The sequence below is a fragment of the Schistocerca cancellata genome, chromosome 4 (genome assembly GCF_023864275.1).
Source record: "Schistocerca cancellata isolate TAMUIC-IGC-003103 chromosome 4, iqSchCanc2.1, whole genome shotgun sequence".
NCBI classification, from domain to species: Eukaryota; Metazoa; Arthropoda; class Insecta; order Orthoptera; family Acrididae; genus Schistocerca; species Schistocerca cancellata.
In genome coordinates this window covers 752,934,109-752,955,417 of record NC_064629.1, presented here as the reverse complement: position 1 = coordinate 752,955,417, position 21,309 = coordinate 752,934,109, and the positions used below count along the sequence as shown (strand labels likewise).

General features: G+C 38.4%; 1 protein-coding gene across 1 annotated transcript in view; it reads left to right on the top strand.

Annotated features, from left to right (window-relative positions):
• Positions 1-21,309, top strand: part of LOC126184403 (inositol 1,4,5-trisphosphate receptor) — a 372,462-nt gene that overhangs the window by 235,413 nt on the left and 115,740 nt on the right. The window contains exons 32-35 of the mRNA XM_049926787.1: positions 6,113-6,345; positions 6,432-6,567; positions 9,450-9,554; positions 17,323-17,504. Of these exons, the coding sequence (XP_049782744.1) occupies positions 6,113-6,345; positions 6,432-6,567; positions 9,450-9,554; positions 17,323-17,504 (656 nt within the window). The remainder of the gene's footprint in view (positions 1-6,112; positions 6,346-6,431; positions 6,568-9,449; positions 9,555-17,322; positions 17,505-21,309) is intronic.

Sequence of the window (21,309 nt, the reverse complement as noted above, 5' to 3'; positions counted from 1 at the left end):
GACTCATTCCACATGATTATGACTTACCTACGAATGATCCACGGAACATGAAACTTACTATTTAAAGCTGTTGATCAGTGAATAAAAAGGAAGGAAAAGTGAAAATGGGGATGAAATGTGTAATATACGTAGTTTGGAAATTAAATAGTGGCAACACCGCTGTGGAGACACTATGCAATGGAATCTACTATTGTTGCTGATAGCACACATTATTGACATACCTACCTTACCTCCGAGCAAATTGACTCGCCCGTCCTACGTCACTGACGTATGCACTGTCAAGGAAAACACAGTCACTTGTTAGTGAGCGATCTAACATAATGTTGCCACTATGTTTTCGAAACAGCAACAATGGAGTTGGATCAAGATTGAATGTGCCAGAGGTCGTACAGCACAACAGTGTCATCAAGGTCTTTAAGAGGCGTGCGGGTATTCGACATTGCCGTACAGAACAGTGGCACGTTGGGTAAAAGCCTTCAACGAAGGTCGGCAGACTGTGGCAGACATGCATCGGGCAGGTTATCCTAGCATCTCTGAAGAAGTAGTGCATTCTTTTGCTGTGTTAGTGGACAGTGATTGACGCCATATGATTCATGAGCTGGCCCACGAAACTGGATTAGCACATACGACTGTGCTTTGCATCCTGAAGGAACGCCTGGGCATGCAAAAAATTGCATCACGATGGGTTCCGCATGACTTGACGGAAATGCAGAAATGGATGCATTACGATGCTGCTCAGATGCACTTGGAGCGCTATGAGCTTGAACGAGAGGCTTTCTTACACTGTATTGTAACACTGGATGAGACATGGGCAACATCGTACAAGCCAAATCTGAAACGCCAATCCAACAAATGGTGTCATTTTGGGTTACCGCAAAAGTCGGAAGTGCGTCGGAGCCCCAGTATGGTGAAAGTTATGATAATTCTCGCATACGACTGTGATGGTGTTATCCTAACACATTACATTCCTGCATGACAGACTGTCATCACACAGTATTACTGTTCATTTTTGGAGCATCACCTGCGACCAGCTCTGTGAAAGAAGTGGTGACACTTTCTGCGCAACCCATCCATCATTTTGCACTACAATGCGCGAGTGCATACAGCAAAGGCTGTTGCTGCTCTTTTCGGTCAATGGGACTGGAAGTACTGTACCATCCAACATACTTCCCGGACTTAAGTCCTTGTGATTTTGATTTGATTCCGAAGATGAAGGAACCACTTCGTGTCATTCATTTCAGAACTGTTCCAGAGATTCGACAGGCGGTAGACCTCTCCATTCGCATCATCAACAGAACAGGCTCTGCTAACGGTATACTACGCATTCCACATCACTGGCAACGGGTTCTATACAACGCTGGTGACTATTTTGAATGACAGTAACAGGTGCAAACATGTAACTCTTTTGTATCGGTTGTGAATAAATAATTGCCACTATTTAAGTTTCATCCTTTGTATATCAGTCATAGTTAAGAGAAACAAAAATCTCCTCTGTTTGTTTGGAAATTTGCATTGACCGTCATTTCACATTTATGTAAAATAAATCAATATTTATTTCATATGTGCAACATGACAAACTTATACCAGCTTTTAATAATAGCCATGAAGCTAGATTTAAAGCCTTGCTGTTCTGACGTTTTTGGAACTGAATTTATCATCCTAAAATATTTAGAATGGATTTAATTATTAGCATGAAATTCAGTTTGACTTTTCAAGTCAAATAAAAGTACACAACTAGATTAACATCTATGATCATTTTTGCAGAATGTAGTATTAAAGAGATGTATGTACTCAGAATATATTCCATAAATGTTTTGCATATAATTATATTCTTGGAAAAATGGCATGAATGTTTACCAGGTGCGGTGATTTCTGGATGCATGATCTAAAATTGAGTTGGAATGTGCCAAGCATGTTGTTGTAGTAAACATTTTTTCATCAGAGAGTATGCCTTTTGACATTAATCAAGCTAGACCTCAAAACTTCATCATTCAGACAGTTTTGACAAGAGGGGCCCTTACCACTTGAACAAAATAAATAAATAAATAAAATTAATAATGTTTTCTTGCTAAGATTTGCCATGTTATGCGGTATTCAAAATCAGCTATCCCTGTGTGAAGCAACTTCAAAGCAAATAATTTTGCATTGTCTTATCAGTTACAGTTCTTATGTCAATGTTAATTCATTTGCTTCTGTCTCCTTATTTCGACTTAAAGTGCGTATATGTGCACAGTACATTTCAGATTATGTATATGTTGTGTTCTTGGCAGTTTCTACATTTTCTCTTCTACTAGTCTTGTGTAATAATTATTCCTTTGCAGGCATTACTGTTTCTGAGAGATTTTGTGTGTATTTGTTTATTTGCCCTGAAGTATTTTGTTTGGTGCCTGCAGTGTAGCATTTAGGAAGAGATTTCCATTGAAGTAGTTTAATGTTAAGTGGTTGTTTTTGTAAAAAGCATGTTTACCTTGATGACATCATTCCCTAAACTATTTTTACTTCCACTTTTGATACTGAGTTGTCTCCCAGCGAACCCAATAGCTGCACCTTCTATAACTTGGTTTTGATCTTCTGTGTTCTGTCCAAAGGCACTTGGTAGTGCACTTTCAGGATGTTTTATGTACTGCAAGAAAGGTTTGTGGTCTGCTGTTAGTTCTCCTTATGTAGGAGTTTTGTTCCCAACCAAGTCAGTAAACTATTTACTGTGTGTAAACCAAAGATAAGAGATGAACGAAAAGAGAATGCTGTTGCCACCTTCTTTAGTTGTGTTCCTCCTTAATGATCATTTCTCTCTGTTGTAGTAAAATCGTTGAACATCTCCTGCAAATAGAATTTTCATATTTACTATTCCATTTTAAACGCCAATCTTTCGTTTGTTGATTATGCATTTTGGATGCACACAAATGTATGTTTTCCTTCAAAATGTGTCCCTTGTTAGTTTCAGAGTGTCATCTATGTATGAACTACGTGACCTGCATGTGCACAACTAATAGTATGCAAAGCTGTTCATGTTCAGAAACTTGTAAATATCTGCAAGAATTTCCCCATCCACATAATGGTGGCCCTACTGTTTTAGTGTCCCTACCACTGCCTTTCTCATTTAGATAGCTCATCAGTATTCTGTCATTAGTTGGCAATTTGTTGCCTCATTGGTCTTTCAGCTGTTTAATTAAAATTCTTCCTACTTAATAGGGGCATCCAGTTCTTCAACATCAGCTGCCTTCTCTAATGCAAATGCAGGAGTGCTCAAAATTTGGCAGAATATTGAGCATCAAGGTATTCAGTCCTTTTGTCAGTACCACAGTTCCTATTATTGTTCAGAAAATATTTGCTGTCTCTTCCCAGAGTGCTGCAATAAGTCCTAAGTGATTAGCAAACTGAAACACCATTCATCTGATAGATAAAATAAGTGTGTAAAGAGCGGTACAAATTGACTACAACAAAATATCAAAGATTCATAAGTCTCTCTGTGATGTATCTGTCACGTCTTTATATTTTAACATTCAGGCCTAACGATGTCTATAATTTCTTGGAGGTTTTAGTTTTCCGCCGGCCGGGGTGGCAGAGCGGTTCTAGGCGCTACAATCTGGAACCGCGCGGCCGCTATGTTCGCAGGTTCAAATCCTGCCTCGGGCATGGATGTGTGTGATGTCCATAGGTTAGTTAGGTTTAAGTAGTTCTAAGTTCTAGGGGACTGATGACCTCAGAAGTTAAGTCCCATAGTTCTCAGAGCCATTTGAACAAATTTTTAGTTTTCCACTATGTGTGTGTGTGTGTGTGTGTGTGTGTGTGTGTGTGCACGTGCGCGCGTGCGCGCGCGCATGCGCACACACTTGCACAAACACATATGCACGCTCTCTCTCTCTCTCTCTCTCTCTCTCTCTCTCTCTCTCTCTCTCTCTCTCTCTCTCGCACACACACACACACACACACACAGTGGGAAATAACTGATATTGCAACAATAGTTTCTTTAACAGTTAAAAATACAGTTGTAGTACACCAAATAGTGAAGCTTGTGAGGTTTGATTACAGAGAGATTGTAATACATATACGTTTACTGACAAAAGAAAAAATCAAGAAAAGGACAAACAAAATTTGCTTCAGTAATATAGGGTTACTCTGTGGAACTTTCCCTATTACACATAGTGATACAACATTTATGGTATTTTTCTCTTTTTCATTCATGTTGTATTTTCATTTCTCTATCATACTCTTAAGAAGTGTAATATCTCCACAACTTCGTAATTGTTTTTAAATTTTAGCATATTTAAATATGTATTCCAACCTATTCATTCCCTTTGTCACATTATTTTCTGTGATTTGGCTGTTGAGTATGTATTATCTAAATGTTTACTAGCCATATTAGCTGTTCAGAAAACTGAGTGATTCTTCATTCAGTTTTTCATAGACTTTATAGTATGGGAGAATATCAGGGTATCAGGGAGAGGCTTTGAAGAAAGGTCATTTAATTCCCTTCTCAGAAATGGGTCACGGTGAACTAATTGCAGTATTTGTTATTTGTTTAGGAAATGCACTGTACTGTAAGGTAAAATCCTGGCTGGTATTGGTTTTAAAACTCAAGAAGCTCCTTTATCATTCACAGTGTGTGTTCGGGTTTGTTTCTTTCTTCTTCTTTTTTTGTGTGTGTGTGTGGGGGGGGGGGGGGGGGGGGCAGAAAGAGGGATGTGGTGTATGTGAGCGGTTCACTCAAGCCCACTCCCTCACCCCTCAGAAATGACACATGTTTCACAGTTGACCTACAGCTTTCAACATCTTTTTTTCTGTGCTTATCTGCCTCTCGGTGCCACTTCTGCACGGTGAGTGATGAAACTTTCTTCATACTATTGTTTATACACTGAGGTGACAAAAGTCATTGGATACTTCCTAATGCCATGTCAGACCACCTTTTGCCTGGCATAGTGCAGCAACTTGACATGTCAGGGACTAAACAAGTTGTTGGAAGGCCTCTGCAGAAATATTAAGCTGTGCTGCCCATAAATATTCAATGGGATTCATGTCGGGCAATCTGGGTGGGCAAAATTATTCGCTCAAGTTGTCCAGAATGTTCCAGTCAATAATTGGTTCAGTTGGATCAGAGGACACTGTCCATTCTATGTAAACACTGCCTACACCATTATGGAGCCCGCACCAGCTTGCACAGTGCCTTGTTGACAACGTGGGTCCATGGCTTCGTTGGGTCTGTGCCACACTCAAATCCTATCATCAGCTCTTACCCACTAAAATTGGGACTCATCTGACCAGGCCACGGTTTTCCAGCCATCTGGGGTCCAACCAATGTGGTCATGAGCCCAGGAGAGGTGCTGCAGGCGATGTCGAGCTGTTAGCAAAGACACTCGAGACTGTTATCTGCTGCCATAGCTCATTAACACCATATTTTTCCGTACTGTCCAAATGGATATATTTATTGTACGGTACATTCCAATTTGATTTCTGCAGTTATTTCACGTAGTTTTGCTTGTCTGTTAGTTCTGACAACTCTACACAAACACCACTGCTCTCAGTCATTGAGTAAAGGCTGTCTTTCACTGTTTTGTCGGTGATGAGAGGTAATATCTGAAATGTTATATTCTTGACGCTGTGGATCTTGGAATATTCAATTACCCAGCAATTTCCAAAATGGAATGCCACATGCATCTAGCTCCAATTACGATTATGCGTTCAAAGTCTGTTAATTCCCATCGTGTCCCCATAATGATGTCAGAAACCTTTTGATGTGAATCACCTGACTACAAATGACAGCTCCATCAGGGTACTGCCATTTTATATCTTGCGTACGTGATACTACCACCACATGTAAGTGTGCATATTGCCATCTCATGATTTTTGTCACCTCATTGTATTTTATCCAGAGTTTCCATTATCATACTAGTTCATAGTTGTTTGCTAGGAAAAAATTATGATAAGATTTGTGGTATACAGGATAAATAATTTGACTCGTTCTTGTGAAAAGTACTTTTTTCCTGCAGTTCATTATATGAAAATTTGTTATTCTGTTGTTTTAGTTATATTGGAACATTGGTGCCATGTATTCTTTGTGCAAGTCCATACTGGAAAGACTGCACTTTTAAGATTATTTTGTTGTATTTTTCAGCAAAAATGTTGAGCAGAGCTGGCATGACACTGCATGAAGTTCAGTGTCACCTGGATCGTGAAGGTGCATCTGATCTTGTTGTGGAACTCGTAATTAAATCCGTTCATTCACCCTCAATTTTTGTTGAAGCTGTGGAATTGGGGATAGCCCTTTTGGGTGGTGGTAATCCCATTATCCAAAAAAGCATGTATAATAAACTTATGGGTGGAGACATGAGCCAGTCTTTCTTTAAGGTAAATAGTGTCATGAATTCTTTCATATGTTGTTATATACATATTAATCACATTCCTATGTAATTTCTCTTTAATGTGTGTTCCAGGTGTTCAATGATAAAATGAAAGATGCTCAACAAGAAATAAAATCAACTGTGTCCGTTAACACTTCTGACATAGCAGCCAAAGCCCACGAGGATAAAGAACAAAGTAGGGAATTGGAAAAGCTAACAAAAAAGAAAGGTATTGGTTATTATTTATTACCCGCTGCTTCAGTAAACTGAGCTGTCTGCTTTAACCTTGTTATACATTTTGCATACCTCATCCCTCAGCTGGAATAAATAATTTAAAAAATTCAGAAAGGTTGACTAAATTATCCAGCTATAATTTGTATATAATACTGTTGTTTGCAAAGCTTACTATCAGCATTTTATACACACTTTGCATGCAAAATATTCCATTGAATTTGCCAGCAATTGTTATGTCTGGAACAGACCCATCACAATCTTGACTACTTGAAGCTGTAGTGTCTATTTATATGCAGCTATCGTGCGTGAAGACAAATACTATATTGATCATCCTCAAACACCCTTAAAAACAGGTTGTGCAATGTAATCCATCAATCTGATACAATGAAAAATGATGATGAAGTGGTGGTGGTGGTGGAGATAATTGTGACGATTAGTGACACTTCAATTTTTTAGATTGGTTGGTAATATTAATATGTTATCACAAAGTTCAGAATCGCACCACTCTATAAAGAGGTAAGGACTCTTTAGACAGAATAAAAATTTTGATTGAGTATTCAATAATTTCTCAACAGAATGGTTTAATATATTTAAAATCCAGGCTTCTTCATTTTATTTGGAAATTAATTTAACATGATACTAGAAATTCCTGGGTGCCATACAAATAATGTGATGAACAGGCACATAAACGAAAGAAATCATTGTAAACCTTTCAGACCCAACTGACTAACCAAGGCACACACCTATACAATTACTACTAGCTTGCTCTAAGAAGACTCTCAATGCTGTGGCTGACAGTAGTAGTTTTGATAGGAATTGGCTGGTCGCAGTCAGTAAGGACAACTGTTTTGGCACTGCGATCATAGTAGTTAACTTTAAATAGGAAATGACATTGTGTTCAGTGAGTCTGCATATTCATAAATGAGACTATATTTTTAGTTTCAAATACTGGCAACTGGATGTCCTTTCATATGATCATAACAACAGGATGACAGTGTATCAGAAAACAGTATTGAAAGCTAACATTGTAGCAACTAGTCCAAAGCCATTCACTGTTTTCACACTTCTCTCAAAACAGTTAATTCCGTCAGCCACCACTTTAGCTGTCTTCTTTAGAATGAATGATTAATTCATACATATGAACAGCTTCATTGTCTCAGTTCTCCAGCTCCAGTTGGGCTGAATGACTACCTTTAAGCCTTCCCTCATTTTTAGCATTAATTTAAATTACAAGACTACTTTTTAAAAACAATGACTGCTTCAAACAACAATGGAGCTGTGTTGCTAAGTGATAACTTGCAGTAGTAAAAAAACTGAATTATGATATTGTGGGCTTATTCTAGTAACTTTATTCAGTTTATTTGTATATTATGACTCCTCAAATCTACTTTAGCAGCATCACTGGGTGATAACTTGCAGTAGTAAAAAATTTGAATTATGGTATTGAGGGCTTGTTTTAGTAACTGTATTCAGTTTATTTGTATGTTATGACTCCTCAAATCTTGTATTTCCACTGCATTTGAAAAAAACTGCAGTTCTGTTGAGTATTTTGTTAATGAAGATTACTTTTAACAAATTTTGGATGGTCGGGCAGCTGATAATAAGACTATATCTAACTTACAAAACCTATTTGGGAAGTACCTATTCAGTAGATGACAATTAAATTCGTTACTTAGGGCCACCTTGTAATTACTTGGATAGTTAAAAACACATTGGGATGGAATTTAGTGTATGTGTTCGAGAAGATTTTTCAGAAAGAAAAGATTATTAATAGCCCAAACACCAACACACAGCCTGTCTAGTACAGTGTAAATAATATAAGTTAACATTCTGATTTGTGAATGTTTACTTAACACACAATGAAACAGTTCATATTGTAATGCTGTTGTAAATAAATATGATGAGAACACACTTTTTGTTTTAATGTATATCCTAATTGTTGGTCAGTGGCTTCAAAGTTTCCACAAAGAGACTTGCACAATTCTCTGTGATGGGCTCACCGCCTGGGATATGCTGATTTAAATAACAGCGCGTGGAGACACCTTGAGTCTGCACTACAGAGTGGAAAGGGTTAATTGTACATAATTGCACTGACGTGATGAAAACAGTAATGTGAAACCGAATGGTTCTGAGCAAAGAAAAATTACATTTCTCTGAAAGCAGCCAGTCTCCACTGACATTTGAAGTGTGTTGGCATTACTCTGCTGAAGCAGATAGGATATCTTTATCAGCTTGTATCTTCAGAGCAAAAAAGATGACGGATACACCATCTGCATTGCTATTGTTTTTTGGTTATTTATGTAATAAGTAACAATGTGAAGATTAGCATAGCACATAGGTTTGGTTTAGTAGAAGGAATAATGTTCATATCAAATGTTTATACTCAGTCAGTCAAAAGAACTTCGATACTTAGTGGCTGCATTAATAAGTGAACAGAAATGTTTGCATCACTGTTTATGACAGATGAAATTCTTCCCCAATCTTGAAGTTTACAGTAATTGTGTGTTGTGTAGTAGAATAGGTGGAGTTGGTTTGGCTGTTGAAACAAGGTAAATGTGTGGTTGGAACAGGAGGAATGTTGACAGCTGCAGCATTGGAAAAGTGGGGAGGGGGGATGGGAGTCCTGTGTACCGTGAATATTAGATGGTTCTCAAACCATTATTTAAGTTTAATGTATGCTTCTCAGTTATCATGTATATCTTTTAATGTTATTTTTCAATCATAATGCTACTTTATATCTTTTCATCAGTCACCACATTATCATATGCAGGTCTGACCATTACTGCTCAAGCACTGTGTAACATAGTTTTGAGAGATGATTCTGAAGTGTAAATATTTTATTTACTTTCATTATTTTATTAATTTTTATGTTTCCAGTTAAGCCAAATGGAATAGTGATAACAGAAGAGCTTCGAGAAGAACTAAACCAGGCAGCATTTGCCACATCTCATGCCTACGCTGGTGCTAGGAGTGCTTCTCAAGGTCAGCAATATAATTTTATTTTCAGCAGGAAAAGTATTCATTATACTGTGTACTTAATATGTTACAGTTCAGAAAACTAGAAAACAGGGTATAAATTAAGAAATTAGTTTCATGTTGGAGCTATCATAACAGTATCCTGATTCTCACAATGCAAGTGCAGTAGCAGTATCATCACGGCTTGTGCTGCCTCATGGAGGATTGGGGTTACAGTGAATGAGACACTGCAGAACAAATGTAGCAACTGTCCAATTTAACTAAATGAAAGCAGTTCAAACAGTCCTACATGCAATCACCATGATTTCTGAAACTGGATGCAAGATGGCAGTAGTCATGAAGCAGGACTCAAATTCACAAGAAGCGAGCTTTGTGTCACTGCCCAGTCATCGTGACAGTTGTTTCCATTGTTTTCTTAACTCGCTTAAGGTCAGTGCCAGTATGGTGCCAGAATTAGAACAGCTGATGTTATCAGTAGCCAGTTATTAATTCCTGCAAGAGTAGGTAGCTTTCCTGTGGAGACAACAGCTTATAGATTTCAGTGTTTACAAATCAACTTGGAAGCATAATTTCATCAGGTAGCTGCAAAAATGGGAATTTTGAGATCACTTTTTTATAGTGTAATTATATGAGATCAGATGAACATGGCAACAAGTTCAGCCTTTCTTGGTCTCCAGTGGCTGTACACCCTATCTGTCATTTAGGTCGCCAGTCATTCAGAGGGTCCTGAACATTATGTTGAAAATGTGGAGGGGCTCTGTCCTGTTGAAAGATGAAATCCTGACAGTGGAAACCCTAGTTGTTACAGCATTTCAAGGTAACTAGTGCCTGTCACAATGTGTCTGATGAAGAAACATGACCCATCAACCGTTTCTCAATTATAAAACACGTTTAGTTTTAGTCAAATGCACTCCTCTTCCACAAATGAGTGGAGCTTCAGTAACACTCAAATATGTGCATTGTGTGTGTTCACGTTCTCGGAAATGTGGAAAGTTACTCCATTGTTAAACACTAAATTTCTTTAGAAACTATATTTTTTTCTTATTGGTCTGAACAAACTCACTAAATAGCTGACAGTCTTTTGGTGGCATTCTTTGGAGCCTGCCTGCCTGAACTGTAAAAAGTAGGGTTTTCATAACACTGTTAAACTATTTTCTGTATCTCAGCAATGTCTTGGCTATCTTGGTATGTATGTATGTATGTATGTATGTATGTATGTATGTGAAGGGTTCTTAAGAAACTTGCACAGATATGTTCCAGTCTCCCTTCTACTAGCTGTAGTGTTCGTAGTTGGTACAGGATGGCCTGGCTAACTATGAACACTCCAAACATTTAATATATGAATAAATCATCATCACTTTTATATGCAGTATGTACTGAAAATGAAATATATGTAACTTTGAAGATCTGAGTCTGTCCCAGGAATGTCTATCAGTTGTCGATCACTGAAGTGTAGTTTGAGTATAGTCTGAATATTAGTAGCAATATGCACTGTTTGTTGTATCATGCTTACGAATCTTCAGAGATCTGAGTATAGAACTCAGTGAGCAGCATTTTAAGAAGATGCACGGTCAGATATATTGGGATGCAGCGAGTAGAACCGAAGGCATAATTCTGTAGTGCCACCCATAAGAATACAGTGAGCCCTGTAACTAGTGTGCCAGCTGGTGGCCCATCTTTGAGTTGCATCCTCTGCTGAGATGTGGGCAATGTTATTTGTGTGGTTGACATAGATGCCACTGATATCGCATTCCTCATTGGCAAATTTGTGCACCGTCGTTGGATAGTGTGGGTATGGGTGATGATATGGGGAAAGCCTGCACTATGGCACAGCGGTCTTCTGGAGGTACGTGGACGACACATTTGTGGTATGGCTGCACGGGATGGATGAATTACATCGATTTCTTGAGCATTTGAATCCTATCCGTGCTAGTATCAAATTTACTATGGAAATAGAAAAAAACAGCTACTGCCCCTTTTTAGATGTTGTCGTTCACTGTAAAGTTGATGGCACATTGGGACACACCGTATATTGGAAAACAACACGCACAAGTCTTTATTTTCATGCCAGTAGCTGCCATCACCCCTCACAGACCATAGGTGTCCTTAAGAGCTTAGTGCACAGGGCGCACTGTATATACTATAAAGATAATTTGCAAGAAGAGCTCACATACCTCAAGCATTTTTAAACTGAATGGATTTTCCCTGCAACAGATTCATAGAGCATTCAATCCAAAACCTACAATGCGGGTAGGTGATGGGGAAGAAGGTAGTAATTCCTTCAGATCAAGTAAGTTTTTGCCCTATGTGGGTGCTCTTTCCTCGAAGATAGGCCGTATTCTTGAGAAACACTATGTTAAGGTGACCTTCCAGCCACCCACGAAGATTGCAGCTTTACTCGGCTCTGTAAAGTACGATTTACTGCTTTGTAAAGCGGGTGTGTATCAGATTCCTTGCGTAAATTGTGAGAAGTCATATGTAGGTCAAACAACACGCACCATTCGTGAGAGATGTGTGGAGCATCGAAGATACACATGCTTATCACAGGCAGATAGGTCAGCTGTGGCCGAACATTGTATTGATACGGGGCATTCCATGAATTAGTGATGTGAAGATTTTGACATCCACCTCTTCCTTTTGGGAATCTGTCTTCAAGGAAGTTAGAGAGATTAGATTAACTAATAATTAAATAAATAGAGATCATGGTTTTAATTGGGACAAAGCAAGTAATCTGGCTCTTGGGTTAATTAAACTGCAGAGAAGTCATCACGGTGGCACCACCACCGAACATACATCGATAAGCGAATCGGATGTCTGTACACCTTCGCCACAGGTGGTGCATGTGCAAGTGTATTTCTTTGCTGCCGACCAGCATCTGTGATCCGCATGTGCAGACCACTGTGGTTGAGCATATAAGGCCACATTTGGCATCTTGTTGTCAGTCTTATGACTCGTTCTGAGGATAGCTGGATGATATGCGGCTGCATGCCCAAAATTTAATGGACTATAAATCAAATAGAAGGAACGAGGCCATTTGAGGTTCATTATAAGCATGACCCATTTCCACTGAGTGCAGTCAATATAATTCTTCTTAACCAAGGACATATTTTTTTCATTGTTGTGTTTATTGGCCTGGAAGTATTTTACATTTGTTGTAGCATCCGAGACTACTTTTTAAGGTCAATGTGTTGTAATATTTTTAGCTAGCACAACTGCTATACTTTTGTAGATAAATCTTTGATACTGAGGGAAATTGAACTTATCAGATGTAATTGTGGTGTGAAATTAATCTACTCTAGCTCCATTCAAGCTTTGGTGGTTGAACAGTAACAATGACAACTTGTTTTGTCTATTGTGTATCTAAGTCCAATGAAATCAGCTGATCTTAACTTTCCACTGATTAGGGCAGTTATTTGGCTCATTTTTTTCCTCCACCACAAAGACGACGAACCATGTACACTTTGTACAACTACGTGTAGTAAATCTGAGTACAGAATACATCATTAAAAGGTGGTGTTTGTTTCCTCATGCAAATAACGTGCTAAGGTTGGTGATCAATGCTATGATATGATATGTTACAAATTGTGTTCATCAGTTTAATCACACCACATAGAATGAGCAAAAATCACTTAACTTGCATCACTGCAAAATACATCCATCATTGTTAACCTGGAGATACTTGAAAATGCAAATGATCATGAATATTCCTCAGTCTTCTAGGCGGGTTTGCATGTATAAATCTACAGCTGTGAAGTTAAAACAAAGCTTCAGTTGTCATTAGGGTTTCAGAAAGAGTTTTCTCATTCAAAGAAAGCATGTATGTCATGATCTAACACCAAATTTGTTGACGATTGTGTTCTTAAATTAGTAAGTCATTATGTATCAGGAGTTCATATCCTGTGCTTATATGATAAACTAATAAGTCCACAAAAGAGAGAATTTGGAAAATGTGGTTCATCTGTAAAGGAGACCAAATATAAGACACTAATGTGACCTATTCTTGAGAACTGCTAGAGGTTTGGGATCCACACCAGGTCATATTAAAGAAAGACACTGAAGAAATTCAGAGACGGGCTGCTAAATGTGTTACCGTTAGGTTCAAACAACATACAAGTATTTATGCTGGATGTTGCAAAGTAGTATGAAATACAATCAGCCTTGAAGACTGTAGTAAGGAAGGTGAATGGTTGACTTCAATTTGTTGGGAGAGTTTTAGGAAAGTGTGATTTACCTGTAAAGGAGGCTGTATATAGGACACTAGTACAACCCATTCTTGAGTACTGCTTGAGTGTTTGGGATCTACATCGGGTCATGTTAAAGGGAGACATCAAAGCAGAGTGGAGGTGGGCTGCTAGATTTGTTACAGGCATGTTCAGACAATGTGGAAGTATTACAGAGATGCTTCGGGAACTCAAATTGGAATCCCTGGAGGCTAAGACAACATTCTTTTCGAGGAACACTATTAAGAAAAATTTAGAGACTCAGCATTTGAAGCTTGTTGCAGAACAATCCTACTGCCACCAACATACATTTTGTGTAAGGACTGCAAAGGTAAGAAATGAGACATAAGGGCTCATACGTAGGCATATAGACAGTTGCTTTTCCCCCTTGCTCTATCTATGAGTGGAACAGGAAAGGAAACAACTAGTAGTGGTACAGGGTACCCTCTCCCATGCGCCATGATGTGGCTTGCAGAATATGGATGTAGATGTACATGTACATGTACAAAATATGCAACATGTTTGTGAAGAGCTGTGTGTAGGTAGAGGGCTGAATTGTGGAAAACCAGTTGTGAATTATGCATCACAAAGATGCGCTGACTCAAACACTGCATCTGATTCATAGTTATTTGGCAGAACACTGCATAGCTATAGCCAAGTAAGTATAAGATCACTGACAGCTAGCAATGCTGTCACCAACTTTCAACTGCAAACTTGCAAATGGCTGCAGATGAAAACAATAGCTTTCTATAGAGCTGCAACAACATTTGCGAAAGAAATGTTTACAAAATTGTTAGGTGGTTGGCTGATATAAGCATGAAAGCCACATGAGGACATCATTTCCAAATCACAGGTTAAATAACAAAAATTCAAAAAGTGAACTTCACATCATCCCAAAGAATGCTGTCTTGGAAGCTAGGAAGGATTCCAGCAGCAGCAAGCTACTATGAAAGAGGACATACGTAAAGTGCTTTATGATAAATAATAATTTTTAAAACAGAACCTTTCTTTTGTTCCTTACACCACCACCCCTCCCCTTTCCTTACCATTTACCCCTTTCTGTACCAAATCTAGATTCACTGAAGGACACTGACATTCATTTTATTTTCAAAATTGTGTTTGTCTATTGCTCTAAAGCTCGGGTAGGTTGTTCACAACTAATTTCATCATCAAATAAATATACCGCTAGTCTTAAACTGCCCAAAGGATTTACTTATGGGAATTACATACATGCTTCTAACTACTTTCTTTTCTGCAAATAATTCATTTGTTGTAAGGGAGGGAGTTACCTCAAAATATTATCCCATAAGATTGGAACGAATGAAAATATGCTAATTTAATAATTTCTGTGTCCTAAAAGCATCGTACTTCACCCACTTCTCGTACCTCCACATTCACCTTCTTATCATCCTCTGCATCTATGACCCCTGTCACACCCTTCTTATGTCCCTGTCTGTCTAAGTTAGTAGGAGTGCCTGGAGCTTCTTTGGCTCTCTGGGATAACAAAGGAAGGGGATAGGAATATCGCACCAGTGAGCAGACACTGGTGCAGGCAGAAAGTGTCATGTGTAGTACACAATGAAATGAGGATGAGGGAGACAGCAGTGATATCAGTGTTTGAAGACAACAAGGCTGTGGACATAGTGGATGTTAGGATCGACGCACAGGAGTGACTAACAGCCCCACGCACTCCCAACGAGACCTTGATTGTTTCAGTGCACACATGATGGCATCGTTGCAGCAGTACTATATTGGAAGCCAACCATTATGCATATAAGCTAAAGAAAGCAGGCAGTGTTTGCTTATTTCATTTACGAATACATTAAGAAATACAGCAGGAGGCTTTGGACCTGAACAAAGATTAGTTCATGCCTGATGAAAGGCATGTCTGTGACCCTGTTTATGTACTTCAGAGCAGACAGTCATTTGATGAATTAACAGCAAAACAACAGCTATAGTGTCAGCTGTTCATCTTTTCTGGATAATGGCTGTACTTTAATTGATCTGCATTATCAATAGAGAATTGGCCAGATAACACTGTGTAAAGTTGTAAGGAAAGTTTGTAAACTGCATGGGAAGTCTTGCACAAAGAATGCACAATGAAATTCCCAGGAGAAAGATGACCGAAAATGCCAATGGATTCGAAAACCATGCTATGTGATCTGGACAATCAAAACCCATCAGCCAAAGGAGGAAGTTCACTTAACAGTAGAAGAAATGTTTTCACTGATTGCTTTATAGACAATGGTGGTAAAGTACCACGGTGAGACAAATGAATCTAAATCTGGTCAGTAACAATCGTAGTGGATATCAAATCAATTTATTCCTGAATATGAAACGATATTCAGTTTGTATCACTAATGAATTGTGTGCAGTTATGTATTTTGCAGTTGAAATACAATAAAGCACTGATTACATTGAACTGGCTGAGGTAACAGAATTTATTTTAAACTGTGAGATGTGTCCCCTATTTTAGAGTATTTTTTCACTCCTTCAGTGAACAATTCCATGTCCAAACCAGCTGCATCTGTGGCAGGCTGACAACCATTGCTGGAGTTGTGAACGCATGTACACTGCCATATTCACCAACGATTGCTGCTTCATGGCGATCGGCGAGATTGCTGCGATGCAGCAATTGTTGGTGACACAATTCACGATAATAAATCGCTTGTGTTTATTGGGTGTTACTATATAAGGAGGCCACATCAGTAGTGAAAGCAAAAACATAAGTGGTAATGGGAGGAGGATAATGGAGAGATGATGAAAGAATTGGGTGTTGTCCTTAATATAAGAAGTTAGATTGTGGACAATGTGTTGGAAGTGTCAGTCAACTCCTACAGACATCGTTTTTGTGGGAGCACCAGCTACAATAGGGCATCCAGGTTTGTTAAGTTTGTGGATTTTAGGGAGCATGTAGAAGGTGAATATACCACAGGAAGCTAAGAATGCAGATGCATTTGGGGGAGACATTCTTGGATAGTGATAGAAGTTCATGCTTGGTGTACAGAATGGAATCCATGCAGCAGACTTGTAGGTGGAAGAGTCAGACAGTTGATGGTTCCTTTCTACAGGTAATAACTTCAGCTTGTCACCACATTCTCTCATTGTCATCCTCCCTTATTATCTTCCCCTCCATTCTCCCTTACTCCCATGTCTTTGTTTCCCCCACTCCTCACACCTCCTCATTTTTTTCCCCTCATCTTTCTGTTCATCTATGACCTGCTGATTGAATTAATTGGGATGTTTGGAGCTTGTTGAGCTTTCTAGTTTTTCCCAGGTGACTTATGTAATTCTGGGATATGTTAACTCTATACAGACCTCGAATTTAAAAGGTATTTGATTACTTCCAAACAGTTGCTCATTTACTGTATGGATAATGTTTTATGATAGAATTATTTATTATAGAGTGAAAGAGAGATATGTAAACTTTATTGAGATTAGACCCTATAGTTAAAAGACTGGTGGAATTTCTTCAGGTCAGAAACTTATGGTGTGCCTCACCAAGACAATTTTCATAAAATAAATAATTAATCTGAATATTTTGTTCATTACAGGTGAGGAAGTTGGTTCTTTAGTTTTGGGACCAGGATCTGCTTTGGAAGACATGCTGGCTGAGAAATTAGAGCGACATCGTGATCGTGAAGACAAAAATAAACTGTCTGCTAAAGTTTTAGTCATGCAGCCAATTCTAAGGTTTCTACAGCTATTGTGTGAGAATCACAATAGAAATTTACAAGTGAGTTTGTAAACATGCACTGGAACATAATCCCCCCTCTGTCCCTCCCTCCCCACCCCTCTCTTTCTCTCTCTCTCTCTCTCTCTCTCTCTCTCTCTCTCTCTCTCTCTCTTTCTCACAGCAGAAAAGTAGTGGCATAGAAAACATAAATTAAAATTCTATTAGCAGACAGTAGAAATATGCTTGCAGATATTACACAAATATACATTAGAAGTAAGTAGATAACCATACTCTTCTTATTTTACCCATTTGTGCTGGTAGCGGTCAGCTGGCAATTAGGATGATCTGTATTACATTAGGTTACCACGTTTACACTGATTTTACTCGTGAGGCCACCACTTCTGAAGCTGGCTTCAGCTAGACCAGAGAGACAAATCATTTGCAGTGTTTGTATCTGCTGTGTGTAAGCTGTGTACTATGAGTTTATATGTTAGTAACCATTGCTGAAAGCAACAATGTTTAGAATATTGGAAGTTTACATGTTGTTACATGTACATAAATTGGAAATGGGGAACCACATGTATTGTTTTGTATTCATGTGGGAAATAATGTGGAAAGCAAAATAATATTGGCATTATATCAGACCATCAGTTGTTCAAGATTTGGTCTTCGTATGTCTTATCTGTGTCACTTAACTGCACTGACAAGGGGAGGCCGCCAATTGTGAAATTCAGATTCGATTCATACTGTGCATAATAAAAGCTCATGGCCAGAGGTGTAATGTGGCAAAGCACCAAGATGCACTTCTCAGCCGTTGTCGAGAAAATCGACAGTTAAAAGAAACCGTTGCGGTGAAATACTCTCTACGATTAGTTATTTTCTACAGCGTGGTGGTGCAGCGGTAAGCGCTCGGGTTCGTAATATATAATTCCCGGCAATCAGTTACAACAATTATGCATATAATAAGTTGTTGAAAGTCGTTTGTCGTGGAAAAACTGGCGACTTCGAACATCATTATGTTTTCCGCAAACAAAGTTGTATTTCACAAATGTTATTAATTGTCATCATAATGTTAACCACGTATAGTTAACGGAAGGCGTAGAAACGAATACGTATAGCGTAAGTCAAACGTTTGAATTAGAACAGAGACCCCACGAACACAAACTTGCTGTGGCAGGTATGAAATATAAACTCCGTTACTTGCTCGTTACACTTGAAGGACAGATGTTGAATGGGCCGAAACGAGCCGCCTCTTAACAGCGTAGTTGCCTGCTAACTTCGAAAGAAGGTAGATGCGGTCCCTAGCGCAACTTATAACATCGTCGAAAATCAGTGCGGACGGGACAGCTTTGGTACACCCTGTTAAACAAACGGAAAAATGGAGGCGGTACAATTGGAGAGCGATCCGCCTTCACCAACATGCATACCCATTGATTAATAGTTTTTTTATATATATATATATATATATATATATATATATATATATATATATATATATATATATATATATATATATATATATATATATATATATATATATATATATGAATTGCAAAAAACTAATAATAAAAAAAATATTGCATGGCGGAGATTCGATCCGGCGACCTTCGGATTACGAACCCCAGCGCTTACCGCTGCGCTATGACGCTGTAGAAAATCATTACTCGTAGAGAGTATTTCACCGTAACGCTTTCTTTGAACTGTCGATTTTCTCGACAACGGCTGAGAAGTGCATCTTGGTGCTTTGCCACATTATACCTCTGGCCATGAGCTTTTATTATGCGCAGTATGAATCGAATCTGCATTTCACAATTGGCGGCCTCCCCTTGTGAGTACAAACAGAAAAGCAGAAACGGTGAATATAAAAACAAAAATAAAATAAATTTTGATCTTACAACCCTGAGAAATTACAACCTTAAGTCCAACTCTAACCTCAAGGATTTTCAGAAAAAACTAAAGACATTCTCCCCTTCACAAAACCTCCAAGAATTTCAGAACAACTTGATTGAGGCAACAGAAACAACCTTTCCAAAAAAGAGCAAACCGAGACACCCGTGGTGGGACAGCAACTGTAATGAGGTTCTGCATGAAAGACTTAAAGCCCGGAGAAAGTGGAACTCGCATAAAACTGAAAACAACCTTGATGAATTTATGTAAGCCAGAAAGAATGCCTCGAAAACTATTCGCAACACCAAGAGACAATATGAAAAACAACAACTGGACTCAATCGAAGAGAATTTCAAGAAATGCAACACGGCAGCTTGGTACAAAACATTCAACCAGAAACTCCGAGGATACCAGTCCCCTTGCCTAAACCTTATGAGAAATAATAAGACTCTCGCCACCAACAATACTGAAAACTGTGAAATCCTGGCTGAATATTTTGAGACACTCCTAAACTGCCAAACACCCATCCAGACTCTCAGTTTTATGCAACCAGAAACATTACCAACACATTCAACACCTCCGACACGAGAGGAAATCACAAACATAATCAAAAATCTCAAAAACAGGAAAGCATGTGGAGAAGACACAATTACAGCAGAAATGCTCAAGCTTGGGGGAGAAACATCAGTAGAAGCACTACACAAAGAACTTGAACAAGTATGGGAAACCAAGAAAATCCCAAGTCACTGGAAAACTGCCCTAATTCACCCTTTGTTTAAAAAAGGTGACAAAAGGGATGTTAACAACTATTGTGGAATATCGCTTCTCCCAGTCCCATACAAAATTCTATCAAAAGCCCTGCTCAATCGTGTATCACCAATTATAGAGGGAAAACTTGGAGAATATCAAGCTGGCTTCAGACCAGGAAGATCCTGCGCCGAACAAATTTTTAACCTCAAAACAACAATGAACTATTTATCTACAAGGAGCAAGAAATATTTCATAACATTCATTGATTTCAAAAAAGCTTATGACTCAATCGATAGGGACACACTCATCAAAACACTTCGAGAATATGAAATAGATGAAACAACAATCACCATAATCAAAGAAACATTAACAAATACAACATCAAAAGAGAAATTTCACGGCATTTCGAGGTCAAAACCGGCGTCAGACAAGGAGATGCGCTGTCCCCGGTACTCTTCAACTGTGTTCTGGATAAAGTCATAGCGGAATGGAGAAAACTCACGCAAAAACATTGAGTTGAGAAAGTCCAAATTGGAGGGAAGTGCTACAAAGCCATTGAAACCAACTGTTTTGCCTTCGCTGACGATCTCGCCTGTTTAGCTTACACACAAAAAGACACAATAAAACAAATAGAATTACTTAAAGAAACTGCTGAAAAAGCAGGCTTGCAAATTTCATTTGAAAAGACAGAAATCATTACAAATATCAAAAGTCCACCAAAGAAAATAACTACGAAATACGGGAAAAGACAGGTATCTAAACATTTTAAATATCTTTGTGAACTAATTCAGCCTGTGGCAAAAGGTCATCCAGCCTGCAGGGCTAGAATACAAAAACTAGAGACAGCAACTCACTACTGCAGACAAATGTATTCAAAAAAATGTATATCCAAAAACATTAAACTCAGACACTACCAGACTGTCATTAGACCGCAGATACTATATGCATCAGAAGCACTGGCAAATTTTACATACGCAGAACAGATAGAAAATCGTGAAAGAAGAATTGTAAGGACAATTCTTGGACACAGGAAAATAACAGATGATCAAGGCAAGCCTGTATACAGACTAAAAAGCAACAAAGAAGTGTATACGAAGTGCAGCAAAATTACAGACGAAATCAGAAAAAGAAAATGCTCCTTTTATGCTCACATCATGAGGATGAACCCGATTAGGCTTACAAAACAAATATTTTCGTACATCACAAATCTAAAACATAAAAATTTATG